Here is a 17,656-nt window from a genome sequence, read left to right as displayed (position 1 = left end):
GATGTAATTAAAAAGCAGAACTTTCAGGAACGTGGAGATCCACTCGTCTAGTAAAGCCTTGGCCTTGTGCAACGGCTGAGTCCCGTCTGCTAGTGCTAGCTGATCCAATGGTTGTGTTTGGTGTGTACCTTGCTGTGACTCTCATAATTTCTGTTCGAGGGACGGGAGAGAAATCAAGGTTGTTGTTGGGGAAATGACATGAGAAGATGGTGAAGACTTTATGGTTAGTTTATAGAGATATCCTCAGGTTAGGCAAAGTGATTATCCTCAGAAGAGTCTCTTGTATAAGAAACTTGGCGAGTTCCTTTTCTTGCCTAAAGGACCCTTGAAATGGACTGGAATGGGCCAAGAAACTCAAGACTGAGGGCAATGAATTGCTTTGAACTCGTGTGTCATGACTCTCAGCCTCATTGTTACAGTGTACAGTTATGTGTTGTGTATTGTCTCTGAAGATATCGTGTTGCACAGCATGACCGTTGTTACAATAAGAGGCTGTAGATTTGATTCAACTATCAACCAAGCAACTCATACAATTCAGCCACATTGTTAAATATTGTTGGATCTGTAAACTATTCATCTCCATGATAACTCGATCTATGCACGCCCATCACATCCATATTGCCCCCCTCCCCCAAACCCCCTACCCGCCCCATGTCCTCTTGTTCATGCTCTCTATCCTCTCATCCCAGCGAGAAGCCCATTTCCCAATCTTAGTGCTCTTGTTCTTTTTTTCCATTTGTACGTACCATCCAATCCAATCCCATCCAGTCCATCATGAACCTGGTCGCGCATCCCAGTCGCCCCCTGAGCGCGTCCCCCCATCTCACTGTCACCCTCACAATTCTCATTTTGTCGTCTCATCTAGACTAGAGAGTCGCTTTTTCTCCTCTTTACCTTCTCCTCTTGTATGATTCAACTTTTCTTTCTATTTTTCCATATTCATCTATTTTCTCTGAACCCTGGCTTCTTGAGCCCCTCCCTTTCCAGTTCTTTCTTCTCTCTGTTTCGTTTCGATACCCAGTAGCCAATCTCTGTGTTAACCTCTGAATAACTGAGGTGCAGAGCGGGAAAAAGGGTCCCCTACTAATTTTATCTGTACGCCCACCCAACTTGGCTCATCTGCCGCAGGTGCGCATCAAAACTGCCCGATGCCCACCTTCCCTGACTTACACGTCTCGCCTTGTCCTGCGTGCAGCAGCATCTTCAACAAGCGACATCGTCATCATTTTTATTCCTGCTAATTCTTTTCACCAAAAGGTTCTCGGTCCTCGATTCGTTACTTTTCAATTCTCTTATCGAAAAACCACCAAAACCTTGCTTTTTACAACTTCAGCTGGGGAGATTATCACGAATACCTAGCTGCTACCCTAGTTAAGGCATCTCCTGAAAGATCACCGCCCCTTTATTTGAGATCTGCTTCGACTCGACCCGACGTCACTTTTCCTATATCCAGCGCATGGGATTTCGCTGCGGTTTCGTTTAATTCTCGATTTCGAATTATCATTCTATAGCCATCACCCATAATGGCAGGCCTTTTTTCTCGCCTCAAGGGCAAGGATGGCAAATCCAAAAAGAAGGGCGCAAACGACTCTGCACAACAGCTACCACAAAAACCACAATGGACAGACGCCTGGGCACGCACATATGTTGAGCCTGAAGAAGTTCACGAGCTGATCCGATGTTGCACAGAAGAGCTCAAAGCTCGAGGTATGTCAACTATCACATGAAATACAAAATATGTATCTTTGTGTGTACAGCATACTGATCGCCATGTCATACCAGGTCTCGATCACCCTTTCCTCTTATTGCCATACCGTCCCACCTCCGATCCCAGCGCTGTTCGTTCCTTTATTCGCCATTTCTTCGAATCCCATGCCAATTTACGGGGCGAACAATTGACACAAGAACTCCGCATGACAGAACCTATGGTCAGTACATGCGGAAAGAGGGCATGATCGCAACTAATATCGAGATAGGTGGTTTCTGGAGTTGCCAAGTGGTGCTGGAGTCGCATCCAGGGGGGTATCGTTGGTTGGGATGCGTATGAACTGTTCAAAGTGGGAGAAATTGGTATGCGCTTCTACATCTTGGGTTTCCTGATATACTAACTATTTTCTATAGACTCGAACATGGCCCGAGACTCTTTCAAGACGTTCATTCCTATCAGTGTTGAGAATGGTGCCCGTCAGCGCATTATCTTCGACTTCTTCGACCTACTGGCCGCTGTTGCAGCGCACGGAAAGTCCAATGGCCTGGGTGGACGAAAGCTTTCACGAATGGCAGCATGGTGGGCATTCGAACATAAAGATACTAACAAGGGTTTTGAAGGAGGTTATGATGCTTGGCTTCGGTAAGTACCCCTGAGACTTGTGATGCTCGCGATTGCTTATCCAGAAACTAGTGCCGCCGATGCCACAAGCCATATGTTCTTCGCTTTCCTCAGATCCCTCTCACCCGAGCAAAACGTCACTGGCATTACGATGCTTCCCAGATCCCTCCAGAAACTACTTCAGGAAACCGAGTATCCTCCTCAACGACCTTCTCTTATGATGTCAACCACAAACAAAGTTGTCATGATTGTGGATACTGTATCGCCAACTCCTTTTGCGCTCCTTCGGAGAGCGAACCACTTCCAATATCGTGATTCGGACCGCGCATTACAAGAGTTTTCCGAGTACGACGACCCTGTGCAGGCTTTGACGGACGAATGCCGCCGAGTTCTCAAGGCTATTTCTGGTGCCAATCAGTCACAAGCTTCAAGCTCAAAGCACTCTACAAGCTTGCGCGACGCCTCCTGGTCACGATTCGAGGATATTGGCTTCTCTTCTACACTGGATGAGGACGACGACGACGACGATAGTGCTTTGACCTACAAACGCCAGCCACCCGCTCTGCGAAGAACCCCTGCGTCTGGTAACGGACTTGGTAGACCGACAACCCCGTCTTGGGCCGACTTTCTTTCTTCGGGATTCGTGGATGAAAACCAGCCTGCTCGGTCAAACTTGCTTCTACCCCCTGACAAGGTTCTGCCTCCCCTCGAAACCCAGAGACAACAAAGTTCTCAATCGCATCGACCAAGGCTTGAACATGATCACTCGCTTGAGCCTGGGGAGCTCGCAAGTATTGCAACATTTTTGCTGGACGATTCGTTCTGGTGGGTTTGGATGTCCAGTCTTGCCCCTGAGGAGACTGCAGAGCGCAAGTCGGCCTTTGGACGATGCGCCGTCATCGAAACCAAGATTACTAGTGGCCGTTGGCTCGTGATGGAAGAAATGGTTGCCGGCGCAGCTCCTGAACCTCAGGAGGGTGCGTATATTGCAGAGAAGAAGGGTCTCTTTAGCTGGACAAAACGTGGGAAGGGCCTCGGCCGACGGAAGTCGACAGCCAATAAGTCAGTCGAGAACATTGGCCAGGGCACCAGCAAGGCCAGCATAGGTCCCGATACTCACGCCAGAATCCAAGCCAAGGCCGCGCAGCTTCGTGCGCAGGAACAGCAAGGAAAGAAGCTAGCTCAACAGCCCCTGTACCAGCGACGTGGTCGAACTGATGCCGAGCTCATGGCAGAGAAGACTAATAGTGTTCTCACCCTTCAGCCTACAATCATTGGCGAGGCTTCATCAGCATTGAAGTGGGTTTCCAAGTATGATAAGGGAACGATTAAGGATTTGTACATGGCCAACAACAATGCGGGTCGTGGAACTATGGTATCACCAATTCCATCTGAGAGCATGAACGGTGACGCTGTTTCCAACAGTGGCACACAAGCCCCGGATCAGCCTCCGCAGGTGCCCGTTAAGGACGTGGCATCCCCGATCACTTCGCCTACTTTCTCGCCCACTTCGAACGAGACAACGAGGAAACCCCTCCCACAGCCAGAACATCCCGTCGAGGTCCAGCCACAACCTGAGCCTGTTCAGGCACCAACCCCCGAGCCGGTTTCAGAGCCCGTTCAAGAGCCCACGCCTGAACCAGTGCTTCCCGTCAGCCCTCTTAGCCCTGTGCCGCCTCCTAAGGACGAGGCGCCCCAGGACTTGGCTCGTGAGAATATGGTTTCTCCTACTCCATCAAGCCCTGAGAACAAGAAGAAGAAGAAACTTCAGAAGGCAGAAAAGGAGAACCGCGGTTTCCGGAAGTTGTTCCGCAAGAACAGAAGCTCCAAACTGCCTGATGACGCTGCCGCCAATGTTCATGAGTTCCTCCGCCAGACCCAAGCAACGCCAGAACCCCAGGCGCAGAAGCCCCTTACTCCAGCTGACACACCTGAGCCTGCAGCCACTATTCAGCGTGTTCCAGTACCTCAGCCCGCACAAACAGATGAGGCTGACATGCCTACCCCCACACCTGCTGCTGAGTTTGTGACACCAATGGAGGAACCTGTGCAGCGAGTCGATACACCTCAGAAGAACCAGGATATCGCGGAGCCCACTATCGACCAGTCACAGATAGCCCTCAGTGCTAAGGACTCGGCTCCTGCCCAGAAGGCTGTCCCTCAGTTCAACCAAGGCCCTCTTCAAGACCAGCCAGCCTTTGCTCCTGATTCGGATGATGAAGACGACGCAACGCCTCCTCCTATCCCTCGATCGCCCCGCCATTCCCCCCAGATTGGAGGCCCAGCGCAGCCTGAGGAGAAGCTGAGTCACAGTGCCGGTCCAGGAGTTCAAGACCGGTGGGCACAAATTCGAAAGAACGCTGCTGAGAGGGCCGCTACTCGCCCTGATGATCAGCTTCGGCCATCGTACAGTAACAGCAACAGAACTGGAGATGGCGACGACGATACAAGTGGAGAAGAGAGTAAGTCTGCATGGGAATCTTAATACCCGATAGTAAACTAATACGATGTTCCAGCTATTGAATCTCGTGTTGCCCGCATCAAGGCTCGTGTAGCCGAGTTGACGAACAACATGGAGGGTACAAATGGTCCTCAGGCTAATGCCACCCGCCATTAGGTCACTTCCAGCGAGGCGGGCGATCTCAGCCCGAGGTGGAGTTGTAATATGCCCTTCCTTCATTGCCAGCATGGACGAAGTCTGTCCTTTATACGAACAATCGCGACGACGTGACACATCTACGAGACACATTTCGCAATCCTTGCACACGTTTAATACCAGCCGACGCTGATTTGCTTTCTTCATTTTTCTCTGGCCTCGTTTCTTATTTTTTGAGTTTCTTCTTTCTCGTTTGACATATGATACCACTAGAAGATGTAAGAAGAGAAAAGCAGCGAATCTTGACAGTTACATGAGAAGAACGAGGGGGTCAAGAAACTATGGACTGGGCTTTTCCGAGTGCCATGAAATCCTGTACTTACTCATGTTTTTTCAGCCCAAATTCTAGCAAATCCCCTTACCCAGCGTTTCTTATACATATCTTGCTTCGGGGACCATCCTTAGACTCGCCAATTTTGTCATAAATGTGATGACCTGTTCGAAAGTGAAGATTCCACAAGAGCTCAATATTCTAAATTGAAACTCCATACATAGAGGTACTTGTGAGTAAATTCCTAGTAGATTTGATAGTTGTAGTATTTCAAAATAGCCTTATTTATGATCAAATAATCTAAATACTTTGGTATAGATCCATCATCGTCTATGATGCTCTGGCTCTCTTACCTTTGCCACGGCCTCTGCTTGTGGACTCTTCATCTCCTTCGTCGCCAACTTCTTCAGCATATTCCTCTTCATCCACCGGAGCAGCTGCGTTCCTCCTTGATGCTCTTTTTCGCTTTCCTCCATTCTCAGCGCCCCTTGGTTCCTCGCCTGCAACATTTGCTCGCAGACGATCTACCGCTGCAGCCATACGTTTGCTTCCCTGGGCTTTCTGTCTTGGTGCAAATGCCTCCTTAGCTCCAACTCCAACACTACCACCAAAGAATCTGGTGATGTTGCTCTGTGTGCCTTCGCGGTCTCGCTTATTCATATCTTTGATGACTGGTACGAGGACCTCGTCCGTACGTTCTTTGCTCCAGCCAATGGTAGCCATCAAAAACTGCCGTAGTCCCTCTACGTCTGGCACACCCCACTGGAAATTCTCATTGCTGTCATCAACCTCTGGATGTAGGTACGCATCATAAACCGCCGGGTTAGGAAAGCCTGGCGGTAAGAAGAGTTTGGTGCCTTGAGATTTGCGAAACTTCTTGCGAAAAGGCGTCGAGACATCAGCGTCCTTAGGGCGTGTCTGCGATTGCACCGATCTCCACCATTCGCGAAAGTTCTCTAGTCCAGACTTGCCAGGAAACTCAGAGAGAATCTCAACAGCTGTAACGGGACCGACACCTGGTAATCCTTCAGTGTAATCAGAGCCCAGCAGATGTGCAAGAGAGATAAGTTGCTCTCGAGACAGAGAGAGCTCCTTCTCGATGTCGCCCACCAAGTAGCACTCAACAAACTTGTTGCTATTAAACATGTTCTTGTACACTCGTGTGCCACCGAACAAGAAGGTATCCGAATCATCAGTCACAATACCATCGACAAGTCCTAGACGGACGAGCTCGGCACACTGAGCTTCAGCTTCCATAGGGGCGGTGATGTAAGGAATACCAAATAGACGAAGGAGAGCCTGGCACTCAGTGATCATCACTTGAGTGACCTCATCTGCATCTCGACGGTCTTTCTTCTGTTGATTTCGTAGGGCGCGCAGTTCTCTTTCATAGTCCTCTTTGTTTTGCTCGGCCGTTTTGTTATTGAGCTCACTAGCGAAACGGGCATGCTCTTCGGCTTCCTCGGCCATTTGTGCCATAAGCTCTTCGTCACCAGGATCACTGAATTCATCGTACTCTACGTCGTCGAAAAGCCCGTCGTCGTCGATATCCAGTTCTTGGGTTCCTTCCACTGCTGGCACACCGATGGAAGGAAGCTCCTCAAAGATAGGCGTAGGACTCTTTTCTGCCGCGGCCTCGGTCACAACATTGGTGGGTACCACATCTTCAAATTCTGGCTCGGGTGATTCTGATTCTTGAGGCTCATCCCCATCTTCTTGTGCTGAGTGTGCAGTTGGTTCTTCAACTGTGCGATCTGCAAGCCCTTGAGCCTCTGCTTCAGGTGACGGCTCCTCGGCCTTGTCTGCAACTTGTTCAAGGGCATCCTCCCGCTCATGCGTTAGAGTTGAAGCTTTTTCTGTCGATTCTGACTCTTCGTTTTGAAGAGACGCTTCCTTGATCTTCTCGGTCTCATCTTCCACGTCAATGGTAGCGGGCTCTTTCTGGGCAGGCGTCTTTGGTGATGGCGCTTTTTCCAAAACCTCGACATCACTATCATCATCTGAGGAAGAGTCGATGTGGATCAGCTGATCTTGCATCTTGCGGCGATAAAGTCGCTCCTCTTCTTCAGCTGCCTGCCTGTCTGCGTTATTGATCTCACGCTCTGTTTCTTGCTGCTTCTTGAGCGACTCCCGGATATCGGTGTCATCAGTTAACCATGGCGGCAAGGGTCTGGGTGCATTCTCATCCTGCAGTTCTCTCTCAAACCCACCAGCCATGTCGTCCTCTTCGTCATTGAGAACAGTTGGGTTTTCATCCGCAACTTCAGATTTCTTGTTTGGTTTAGCTTCTGGGGCTTTCTTCTTTCCAAATAGTGACGAGCCCCAGTCAAGTTTCGGGAACGGCAGCGGGCCATCAAATGGGTTTTTCTTGTTCTCAACGACGGGTACAAACTTTGGTTTTGGCTGAGGCTTCTTTTTCATCCTGGCTTTTGCAAGCATTGTCTGCATATCTTCGTCGCTGTCGCTATCGGCAGCGGTATCACGCTCTTGGCGCCTGGGCACCGCAGCGCTTGCTCTATTATTAACAATATGAGCAATCATAGAGCCTCCTTTGGCTGTGATGGGCTTCTGTGCGTCAACCGACTTTTGTGTCCATTTAGGAGCTTCCATGGGAACGTCCTCGAACTCCTCCTCATGATCTGACTCTTGTCCAACTCCATGTTGATTTTGTAGTGACATAGCTATTGCGCGGTTGAGGTCATCCTCTTCGTCGTCGTGAAGCGCTTCTTCGGGTGGTTGTTCAAACAGCACATCTGTATTCCCGATATTCCCGCCTACGAAGAGTGACTCCTCGCCCTGTGGGGAGGACTCTTGACGATGTTTACCATATATTAGCCGCCGTCGTGCCGCTATATCCTGGGCTGCTTGGTAGCTAGCAACCTGTGCTGGAGAAGGTTTCGGGAGTCGGTTGAGACCCTCTATAGGAACGTCTTCAAAATCTTCCTCCTCTTCCTCCTCATCTTCCTTGGATTGGTATTGAACTTGAATGGCATCCACGTCGATAGGTTTATGTGCCTCTCCAACGTCCTTGTCTCTGCTGACCACACCCAAAGCCCATCCTCCCTCAGCACCCTCATTCTTTACAAGGATGTACTCTCTGTTCTTTTCGCCAGCAACTCGTGCATTTACCCCGAGTGTCAGGTCGGTGCCAGTCATGCCGACTTCATACATGAGACGTTGAGTGAGGTGATTACGTTCCTTGACCCTTTCGATCTGGAACTTGGAGAAGGCCATGCGATCTGGGAACATTTCTTCCAGCTGCTCCTTGCTGAGACCCATTCTCAGTCGACTCCTGAGTCTTGCTGCATTCAGAATATTGTATCGATCGGGAGCTGGAAGACTCTTGAAGAATTCGCCATCAAAATCGATCTTGCTGAAGTCGTAAAGGTTGATATCTTCACCGTCATGGAACTGGCGCGCGTATTCTTCCAGCTCTTCTACACTCATGATTCGTGGATCATCTGGCTTTCCCATTGCCGCGATACCGCCACCATCTAGATCGGGGAGATGGTAGGCATCCTGCTTTCGAAATGTTCTTCCCTTCTGTCTCTCATTTTGAGATAGGAGAGCTTCGTCATCGTAAACAAGTTGACTGGCATCAGGAATCACTTCTTGTTGCTGCTCTTCCCGGGCAGATATATCACGTTCTCGATCTCTCCGCCTGCGATCATGGTCTTCTTCCGCAATGCGCTGCATTTGCACCGCTAGCAGTTTACCAGCCGTTCGAACGGCGTCTTCACGACGGCCTTCGCGTCTTCGCTTTCGATTCCGAATCGTCTGTCTCTTTAGAATTGGTGCGCCACCGTCGAAGACGAATACTGGTTGAATACCAAACCACAGAAGCTTGCATATGCGACGGAAGAAACCGACGACATGCGAGTTGCGCAACGCATTGCCTTCCTTGTCGCGCACAGCTTTAAGAAATTGATATATCCAGATTGAGGCATCAACTGCGAGTCGCTTGCGATTTAGAGTCGCGAGGTTCGTCGGTCGGGCGCATGGCTGAACAACTGTCCATAGACCGGTCACACCCATGATAGGCTATGACCGTGAATTCAATACAAGTCCGTATAATAGGGAGAGGCACAAGGCCTTATGTTTAAGGGATACGCCCTCGTCTGATGGGAGTAATGATCATTGTCTGGTAATGCGTAGAAAAGGGAGGGTCGACGTTTCTACAAATGGATTGACATAAAAATGATGAGAATGGAAAGTCCAAGATCTGAGAAAACAATCAGAGGTTCACTGTTGCCTTCAGCATCAAGCTTCTATAACGTCAGCGTGGGGCCGACATATCGCCGCTAATCCGTTACCGCTAACCTTTCTATTCGCAAAATCAATGAACATCACATTCCCCACGTCTTCACCAATACCACAATTACAGCCCTCAAACCCCTGGCTACCAAGCCCTCTTGAGTGGAAATGGACACTGAAAAGGCTCGGGAATGCCTCAGCAGCATTCTAAACAAGAACCTTCGCGTGTACACCTCCGATGGTCGGTTGTTCTGGGGCGCTCTAAAATGCACCGACCCTGTATGTTTCAATACCCTACAGCTGCTGAGCCTTGGTTGTAAGCGACTGACCTGACCTTAAAAGGACAAGAATATTGTGCTGGCTCACACTTATGAATATCGGCAACCATCTTCAAGGGAGCGTGAAAAGGCAGCAGAGAAAGCAGATGGAGAAACTGTCAAGGTCGACATGACATCTCGCTACTTGGGTCTGGTTGTCATACCCGGGGAGCACATTGCCAAGATGGAAGTTGAGGAGTTTGCGAGTCAAATGAGGAATCAGAACATCATATGATGTAGCGGATACAGAGATAATATTAATGAATAAAAAATACAACAAGGCTACCGCAAAAGAAAGTTATCGTACCCATTCAGCCTTTTGCAACCCGTCCAGCCTGAAGCTACCCACAACGCCTTGTACAACCAAGATTGCGTTCCCATCATTACTACCGAACGTGAGGAAAGCAAGACACACTCTCGTCCTCTTTCACATAGCCTGATTTCCGTGCTTTGCCACACCAATTATGAGCACTTTCTATGCGGCAACAGCTTCCTGTGTGCGTCCACGAGACTCGCCGTTCAGACCACCATCGCTGTCCAGAATGGAGCCTCGGGCATCCTCCTCTTCCTCTTCCTCGTCGCTGTCGAGATCACGGTCCCGAGCAGTCCAGGAGCTGCCATCGTTCAAGGGCACATCTTGACCGGAGAGATCGTGGCCCTCACCTCGGTTGCGGATGTTGTTACGACGTCGCTGAGACAGAGTACGGGCGCGGGTAGAGAGTTTGGAAGAAACGACAGCGTTGGAAGTAACCCAGTTCGTCAGGGCGTCTTCGCAGTCTTGGATAATGGCCTTGCTAGCCTCATATCCGTCGTAGGCCTGGCGGGTCTCGCCGGGAGTGACCGGGGTGTCATCGATAAGCTCGAGGAGGTGCTTTCCATAGCCAGCGATAATGGCAACCTTCTCACAATGCTCACGGAGAGCATCGAATTGATAGGTATAGGCAGCCTTCACCTTCTCTCGAGTGATGTTGGAAAGCTGAGCCTCAGCAACAAGAGACTCGGCTTCAGCCCGAACAAGTTCCTGTTCGAGGACGACAATCTTGGGAGAGTTGGGCTCCTTGTACTTGAGTTGGGCGATCTGATCAGTAATCTTCTGCTTGCCTAAGTTGGAGTTAGTAGACAATACGCCGTCTAGGTGTTGGGTGGTTCTTACGGTCACGACTAGGCTGAACCGAAGCTTCAATGTTGCGGATGCTCTTCATAGTAACTCTATACTGGTCGTAACGGTCGACATATTGGTCCTCGAGCTCGCCAATCTCGTAAAGGAGGACACCAAGCTTGTCGGTAACGTCGGAAACATCTTCGTCACCAGCCTCGCCCCAAATGGATAGTTGTTGCTGTCAAGTTAGTTTTAAGGTTTCGTAGGATTGGGGTATTGGAAACATACAGCAACTTCCATTCGCTCACGGGCAACGGTCTCTAAGCTTCGCATCACATTCTTCTCCATCTTGACCAGCTGGGAAAGCTTCTTGGCCAAGTCCGGGCCAAAGGCACCGCCAGCATTGCGGCGAAGGGCATGTCCTACACGGAAGATCTTGTTAGTTCCGTTGGAATTGACAGTCGAAGTGGCGTGATGCTAGCTTACCGAAGCTGCTCTTGAAGAGGCGGCCGGATTTTGTCGACGACGGAGGTGGCGGGGGGTTCTGCTCAAAGTCAATTTTGCTGTCGCATTGAGTTGTGGCGCCATAAGCTTCGATTATACGCACCTGGAGTTGAGAGGCAGTAGGCGCCCGGGTCTGGCGCATAGAATAGGTGCGATGCATGTTGAGTGTTATTGTTTATGAATGCGACGAGCGGTGGAGCTGAGTATGGATGACAAGAAAAGGGTCCAGCAAGGACAGGCAGGGAATAAATAATATCAGGTGGGGATTAACGTGGGTTGGAGACGGAGACGGAGATCACAGCTGCAGAGCTGAGAATCAAGCAAGGATAAGAGGTCGGAGAAAACACGAAGAGAAGATCGTGGCCGGGCTGCTGGGAACGTTATATGATGGAGGCCAGAAACAGGGCAAGGCTTGGGCCTGGGCTCTGGTGGTGTTTGTTGCTGCGGAGAACCAAGATCGTCACCTTTTTTGATGCGGGAGCTGAGAGCGACGTCATCAAGACTCCACTTGGGTCAGAACGAGTGAGTGAGGTCTTCGATACAGGCGGGCGCTAGCGTCTAGTGTATGTCTACACTGCAGCCCCTGGTGATCGCAGCATTGCTCGAGGTACTGCTACTTACGTCAAGCGTGTCTCAGGTCTACGTCTTGCATTCTACGGGCCTCCGCCAAGGATTCTCACCTGTGCATCCGGAGAGACACCCTAGAGCTGGACTACCCATCCCGGATGCGGTTCACGACCACCAAGCTTCGGTCGAATCCAGCGCAACGCTAGTGAGTGTCTAAGATGAAATATGACGATATCGAGGCACAAGTTTGGGGTCTTTTGGAGGTCAGTGGGTGGGTGAACGGGCTCTAAAATTGAGCGATCCTCCGGCAGTCTCCAGCCCGAAACATAAAGGAGACAAGGGGTAATTGAGGCTGCCCAGAAACCGAATTACCACAAGGGCCTTTTTCACATGTTGTGGTTGGGTTAGTTCCGATCTTGATGTCAGTCGTTTCGTGAAACAGGGTCTTTTCCGAAGTTGAGAGCACTTTCTCGAAGCACTATGGACTGATCTGACGAGGCTGCGCAGTGTATAAATGATATCAAGTCCGGTATTTGTATTGAATAAGATACAGAAAGGGTGGATGTAATTGGCTATCAAAAGTTCCAATAAGGTGCCAAGTATATGTTGTTAAACTACCGGAGCCAAGACAATACTTTCTATACCTTAATTACGTCGACTTTTGCTCGTTTTTTAGTGACCAGTTCGATCGCGGTTTAGCATCCGGCAATTCCGATAAATCACAAACCTGACTAAAGTGATCTTCATGTGAGGCAGCCAACTACCTACAAGATATATCAAAACTCTGGAAAAGAGATAAATGAAGGAATATGTTTGTAAAATCAAATTACTTACCTATACAGTTTGATTTTGTATGGTATTATCTATGATCCTTTCAGTTTGGATGTTCCACGATTGCTCTGTCATGGACTAGTGGTTAGGGCACAACATATCCAACTTCTATGATAGACCATGTTTGAGTAACCTCGATGCATTATCAACGACTATAATAGAGTATGACATGTGTCAAACTCATATGTGAGCGGGATGGAATCTACAATCATAACAAAACAGTGCCATGACGGTTCGCTTTCATAGAGGGAACAAATAGAATCGCCCTCCACCTTAACTTAAGGTAATGACCAATCCAACCACGCTAAGCCGGATTAATGAACGCGATCCCCTGTCAATATCCCCTGTAGACTCCTCAACGCGTGCAATTGACACTCATTCACTCATTCAACTTAATATTCATCTCTGTCTTGGTTTGAGTTTCGAGCGACAACAAACCGACAATCGAGGGCACTCGTGTCTTTTGTACAAACCCGTCGTATATAATACCATTATCTTACTCTCTGGTATTCAGTTTCTTTGGTTTCCTCGACCTCTTTTGCGCATTTCGCTCCTATTTTCTGCCGAATTTGCACATTTAATCTGTCCACACGCGTCTCTGGCTGGGTCGACAAACTCGTGTTTCCTTCTCTCATTTATTATCTACAAAGGTGCTCTCCACAGCAACATCAGCACGAATTGCAGTCCTTACCCATCTTCCTTTCTTCCTCCCCCCCTTTTTTTGGTGTCCATCAGCGACTCCTCTTGTACAGGATGGTAGCAGTTGCTGGCTATAGAGAGGGGCAATTCTAGGAAAACCTTTGGCAGTTCGCCTTCCTTACCAATACGGGCGGTTGTACCTTGCCTTAGAGTTTGAGGCAAAGTCATCAGCCGCAACCATGGCTTCTCCTCATCTCGTCGCCATCGTCGCAGGAAAACCTGACACCATCGACTTAACAGGAGACAGTGATTCAGACTATGAACCACATTCTCTGGTGTCTCTAAATCGCAACAACACTACTACGGCGCGCTTCACCCCCAATTTTTCTATTTCAAGTGAGCGCCCATCATCAACCAACGCTCCCGTCAGCCCGCCCAAGTTGAATAGATCTACGAGCTCTATCGCCGCCAACCAGGACAAACAGCCCTCCGCCTCTGCTGAGCCGCCACGCCCAGCATCTTCAGTCCTCAAGCTGAGCCAGAAGGTGACCACCATAACGGCTAATTCTGATGACGCCCAAAGTATGGCAAAGCTGTCTAGTGTTACAGCCTCCAACTTGGCATCTCGTCAGGTGACGCCCACGCCTGAAAAAGACGCTTCAAAATCAACGCAACAAACCAAACCGGCATCTCCTAAATATCAAACGCCTAAGAAGCAGGAATGGGATGTCGCTGCTATTGCCGAAAAGCTGACACAGTTTCGCCAAGATATCAAGGATGGACACAGTCGCATGACCTCTTATATCATTGAGTCCACCAAGCCTAATGAACGTCGTGTTCTCACAGGCAAAAACCTCTTCGCCGGACTTACAAACAAACCTGTCCCGTCCAAGAAAGGAGAAACGATGAGAATCAAATCCAAAGTACTTGGGTCCCAAACGAGTCCAAGTGAATTCTGCTAATCTTCTCAACAGGAACACACGAAGCTTAAGAACAACAAACGTGAGGATCACTACAGCATCGTACGCATCCAGACAGATGAAGAGCGTGTTCCAAGATACCGCTTTCATCACGTGGAAATCAAAAAGAATATTCTTACTCCCAACACAATGCTAACCTTTGTACCCCACTTGAGGGATCTTGAGACCTCGGAAGAGTACAAATACAATGTTTGGTTGCAAGAATTGGAGGATATTGACCGCAAATCTGGCTTTAAGCCCATGAGTCGCGAGGAAAAAGTGCGCATAGCAGTGCGCTCCGAGTTTGCATCGACTGTCTTGTTATATCTTGGCACTTGGCTGGACAAGCTCTCATTACCTGGTTGTAACAGATCAGCTCTTATTCGCTACATGGCAAGCCGAGAACCTGACGACGCGATCACGCCCCGACAGAAGTCAGACATTCTCAACTCACATCGCCCTGCCGAGTCCACCACACCACCCGAGGCAAACAAAGCCGCCAACATGTTCACGGAAGCATTCCGCCGCGTCTTTCACCAGGGCCAACCCCCAACAAAGCAGATTGAGCTCCGCGACGTCTTGCTTTTGGATGAATCAGTCGACAGCATCATGGAAACCAAGCCCACGGCCAAGGATGGCTCCAGCACACAGCACGAAAACGAGCATGATGCTGTCGAGTATTGGCTGGGAACTTATTCAATACTTGGTTGCCTCATCTGCTTCAGTCATTCCTGTGAGCACGGCGAATACGATGCCCAGAATTGCAAGCGCACCCTTTCGATTCTTCCCCGTCTTTCAGATACTCTGAAGCGGCGACGTCGCCTCCCCTACAGTGCAGCTGATACGGTTAATGGCAATGGCCCCTTATCCCCACTCTGCAAACGTAACTGCTATCGGAGCTCGCCCCGGCCTGTTGCTGCCTCAATCCAGAGGCCCTGGGATGAAGAGGATCATTTTATCCTACGATCTACGGTTGCGACCGCCGACCGCAGCAAGGTTACGAAAGATCCCTTCTGCTTGGTTGCCCAGCTCCTTGACCGGGATTGCAGTGACGTATTTAATGAATATCAAAAGTTGAATGTGTCCATGTCTCCAGTTGAGCCAGCAAACAGATTGCAAATCCGGACGGTCAGCTGGTACGATCGTTTCAAAAAGACGCTCATCGGCGACTGGGAATCCCATACCAAAACCCACGAACATCAAAAACGCGAACTCTCCGAACCTTGTAATCATGAAGGACCTTGTACTTCGGAAAGTTGTATTTGCGTTCAGCATGGTGTTCTCTGCGAGAAGTTCTGCGGCTGTACGGTGGAAAATTGCGCCTACAAATTCACAGGCTGTGCCTGCCACTCGCAAGGCAAAACTTGCCTCTCAAAAGGAAAGGAAAGGCCATGTATCTGTGTGCAGCTGAACCGGGAATGCGACCCAGATGTTTGTGGTCGATGCGGGGTGGTTGAGAGAGCCGATCCTGAGAATGCTGATAATGAAGTTCTTCATTCTACCGGCTGTCAAAACTGTTCGCTGCAGCGGGGCCAGGCGAAGAGCCTTGCTTTGGGCGAGAGTCAACTTGAGGGAGTCGGGTATGGGTTATTCACTATCGAGGATATCGCACAGGACGATTTCATCATCGAATATGTAGGTGAACTGATCACCCACGATGAAGGAGTGCGACGAGAAGCCAGGCGTGGCGACGTGTTCGATGAAGAATCAAACATTTCGTACGTATTTACTCTGTTAGACAACGAAGGTATTTGGGTGGACGCTGCGACATATGGTAATTTGAGTCGCTACATCAACCACGCATCAGAGAGCGACAAGCGCGGATGCAACATCACCCCACGAATCCTTTACGTCAATGGCGAATACCGCATCAAGTTTACAGCCATGCGTGATATCAAGGCTGGAGAGGAATTGTTCTTCAATTATGGTGAAAACTTCCCCAACCTGACAAAGAAGCTGCTCGACCATAAGGTGGGAGGGAAGTCTGACCAGGGTAAAAAACGATCGCGACGGCCCAACGGAGAAGGGGTCGCACGGAAGAATCCAAAGACGGATAAGAAGAAGCCCGGAAAGGGAAAGAAGCGTGCTCAAGCAGTTCTCGATGAAGACGACATGCTGGCGGATACGCTTGGTTTCGCTCCAAAGCCTCTCCGTAAGCGTAAGAAGGGCCCATTTGAGGAGGACTCAGAAGAAGAAGAGTATCACCCGACTGGCACTGATGCCTCCATCATGGAAACACCTTCAGATGGAGATTCGGATTTTGGAAATTCAGCAGCAAGACTGCGAAAACGAGCGCGACAAGATGGCAAGGGAGCAGCGTCGAGCCATAATGGCAAACCACGAGGAGATTTAAAGACACGCGGCAAAAGAGGAGGCGCCAGACCAGGAAGTGGTCGGCCGAGAAAGTATCCACGAAAGCTGACTTCAGCTCCGATGTTGGAGCATCCTTCAGCTTCGGAATCGCAAGATCGAGAGGACCCAGAAGAACGCCAGATCGTGGCTGCAGACACCATCGTGCCAGCTGCACTGCAACGGCCACAGCCAGTGGAAATCAATGACAGCATGGAATATATCACTTTTTCAGAGGAACGCACTGAAGAATCCAGGCTGCTCCAGAGCCAACTAGAGGAGGACAACGATGAAGACGACGACGATGATGACCAAGACGTGGTTGTGCGGTCGCGCGTTGATCGAGGTGTTAGAAACCGGCGCCCAACAGCCAAGTTAAGAGATGACGGAGACTGGATAAGCGGGAGTCAATAATATAGAGGGTCTTCCAAGGTGGTTTGGCTTCTTGCACAAACTAGGATGGAAATTTCTGGGTTTGGGTGGGAAACAGAAGGCTTGGTATTAGTTGGGAGACAGTTGTTGTAGTAGTATTACAAAATATATGAGTCTCAAGGACGCAATTGGCTTTGGTATTTTGTGTTATGGACGTAAAAGGCATACCGAATGGATGCTCTTCAATTGACTACGTACAATGTTTCGACTCTTGAATACAGAGAATGCTTTGATATCATCTTTATGAAAGGATGCCCGCCATTATCAATAGTTATGTCTTCATAATTCGTTAAATAGATCTGCACTAGTGTCCTTTTTGTATATCCCTTTTGTACAGATGTAAGCCACTAAATTCTTCAGCTTCAGTGATGATGCCCCACATCCCACCATTAGCGTCCAGTAGGCTCCAGCCACAAGCGATGACGTTGTCGATTCGAAAGCGGGAAGGA

General features: G+C 49.5%; 5 protein-coding genes across 9 annotated transcripts; 3 read left to right on the top strand and 2 right to left on the bottom strand.

Annotated features, from left to right (window-relative positions):
* Positions 1–653: 653 nt before the first annotated feature.
* FOIG_01418 (uncharacterized protein) lies at positions 654–5,446 on the top strand. 4 transcript variants are annotated; one of them, XM_031198285.1, is made up of 7 exons: positions 654–905; positions 1,258–1,707; positions 1,783–1,928; positions 1,977–2,070; positions 2,122–2,350; positions 2,402–4,791; positions 4,846–5,446. In XM_031198285.1, the coding sequence occupies exons 2-7, from the start codon at positions 1,524–1,526 to the stop codon at positions 4,944–4,946; spliced, it is 3,144 nt and encodes a 1,047-aa protein (XP_031074052.1). In that variant the 5' UTR covers positions 654–905; positions 1,258–1,523; the 3' UTR covers positions 4,947–5,446. The 4 variants fall into 4 exon arrangements, with proteins under 4 accessions (XP_031074052.1, XP_031074051.1, XP_031074053.1 ...); XM_031198284.1 differs by having other exon boundaries at positions 654–1,095; XM_031198287.1 differs by lacking the exon at positions 654–905 and adding an exon at positions 1,086–1,128 and having other exon boundaries at positions 4,846–5,397.
* A 70-nt stretch (positions 5,447–5,516) lies between these two features.
* Positions 5,517–9,480, bottom strand: FOIG_01417 (DNA excision repair protein ERCC-5). Its single transcript, XM_031198283.1, has one exon. It carries the CDS (start codon positions 9,289–9,291, stop codon positions 5,587–5,589), a length of 3,705 nt encoding a protein of 1,234 aa, XP_031074050.1. The 5' UTR covers positions 9,292–9,480; the 3' UTR covers positions 5,517–5,586.
* Positions 9,481–9,585: 105 nt separating this feature from the next.
* Positions 9,586–10,500, top strand: FOIG_01416 (uncharacterized protein). Of its 2 annotated transcripts, none has more exons than XM_031198281.1 (2): positions 9,586–9,789; positions 9,853–10,500. In XM_031198281.1, the coding sequence occupies exons 1-2, from the start codon at positions 9,679–9,681 to the stop codon at positions 10,060–10,062; spliced, it is 321 nt and encodes a 106-aa protein (XP_031074048.1). In that variant the 5' UTR covers positions 9,586–9,678; the 3' UTR covers positions 10,063–10,500. The 2 variants fall into 2 exon arrangements, with proteins under 2 accessions (XP_031074048.1, XP_031074049.1); XM_031198282.1 differs by having other exon boundaries at positions 9,600–9,789; positions 9,859–10,500.
* Positions 10,111–11,811, bottom strand: FOIG_01415 (uncharacterized protein). Its single transcript, XM_031198280.1, has 5 exons — positions 11,534–11,811; positions 11,413–11,470; positions 11,215–11,348; positions 10,981–11,164; positions 10,111–10,928 (listed from the first exon to the last, which is right to left on the bottom strand). Exons 1-5 carry the CDS (start codon positions 11,588–11,590, stop codon positions 10,303–10,305), a joined length of 1,059 nt encoding a protein of 352 aa, XP_031074047.1. The 5' UTR covers positions 11,591–11,811; the 3' UTR covers positions 10,111–10,302.
* Positions 11,812–12,854: 1,043 nt separating this feature from the next.
* Positions 12,855–17,374, top strand: FOIG_01414 (uncharacterized protein). The gene is made up of 2 exons (XM_031198279.1): positions 12,855–14,390; positions 14,442–17,374. The coding sequence occupies exons 1-2, from the start codon at positions 13,707–13,709 to the stop codon at positions 17,187–17,189; spliced, it is 3,432 nt and encodes a 1,143-aa protein (XP_031074046.1). The 5' UTR covers positions 12,855–13,706; the 3' UTR covers positions 17,190–17,374.
* Positions 17,375–17,656: the final 282 nt, after the last annotated feature.

Source organism: Fusarium odoratissimum (assembly GCF_000260195.1).
Source record: "Fusarium odoratissimum NRRL 54006 unplaced genomic scaffold supercont1.1, whole genome shotgun sequence".
NCBI classification, from domain to species: domain Eukaryota; kingdom Fungi; phylum Ascomycota; class Sordariomycetes; order Hypocreales; family Nectriaceae; genus Fusarium; species Fusarium odoratissimum.
The sequence above is the reverse complement of the archived record's forward strand: the minus strand, read 5'-3'. Positions and strand labels throughout refer to the sequence as shown.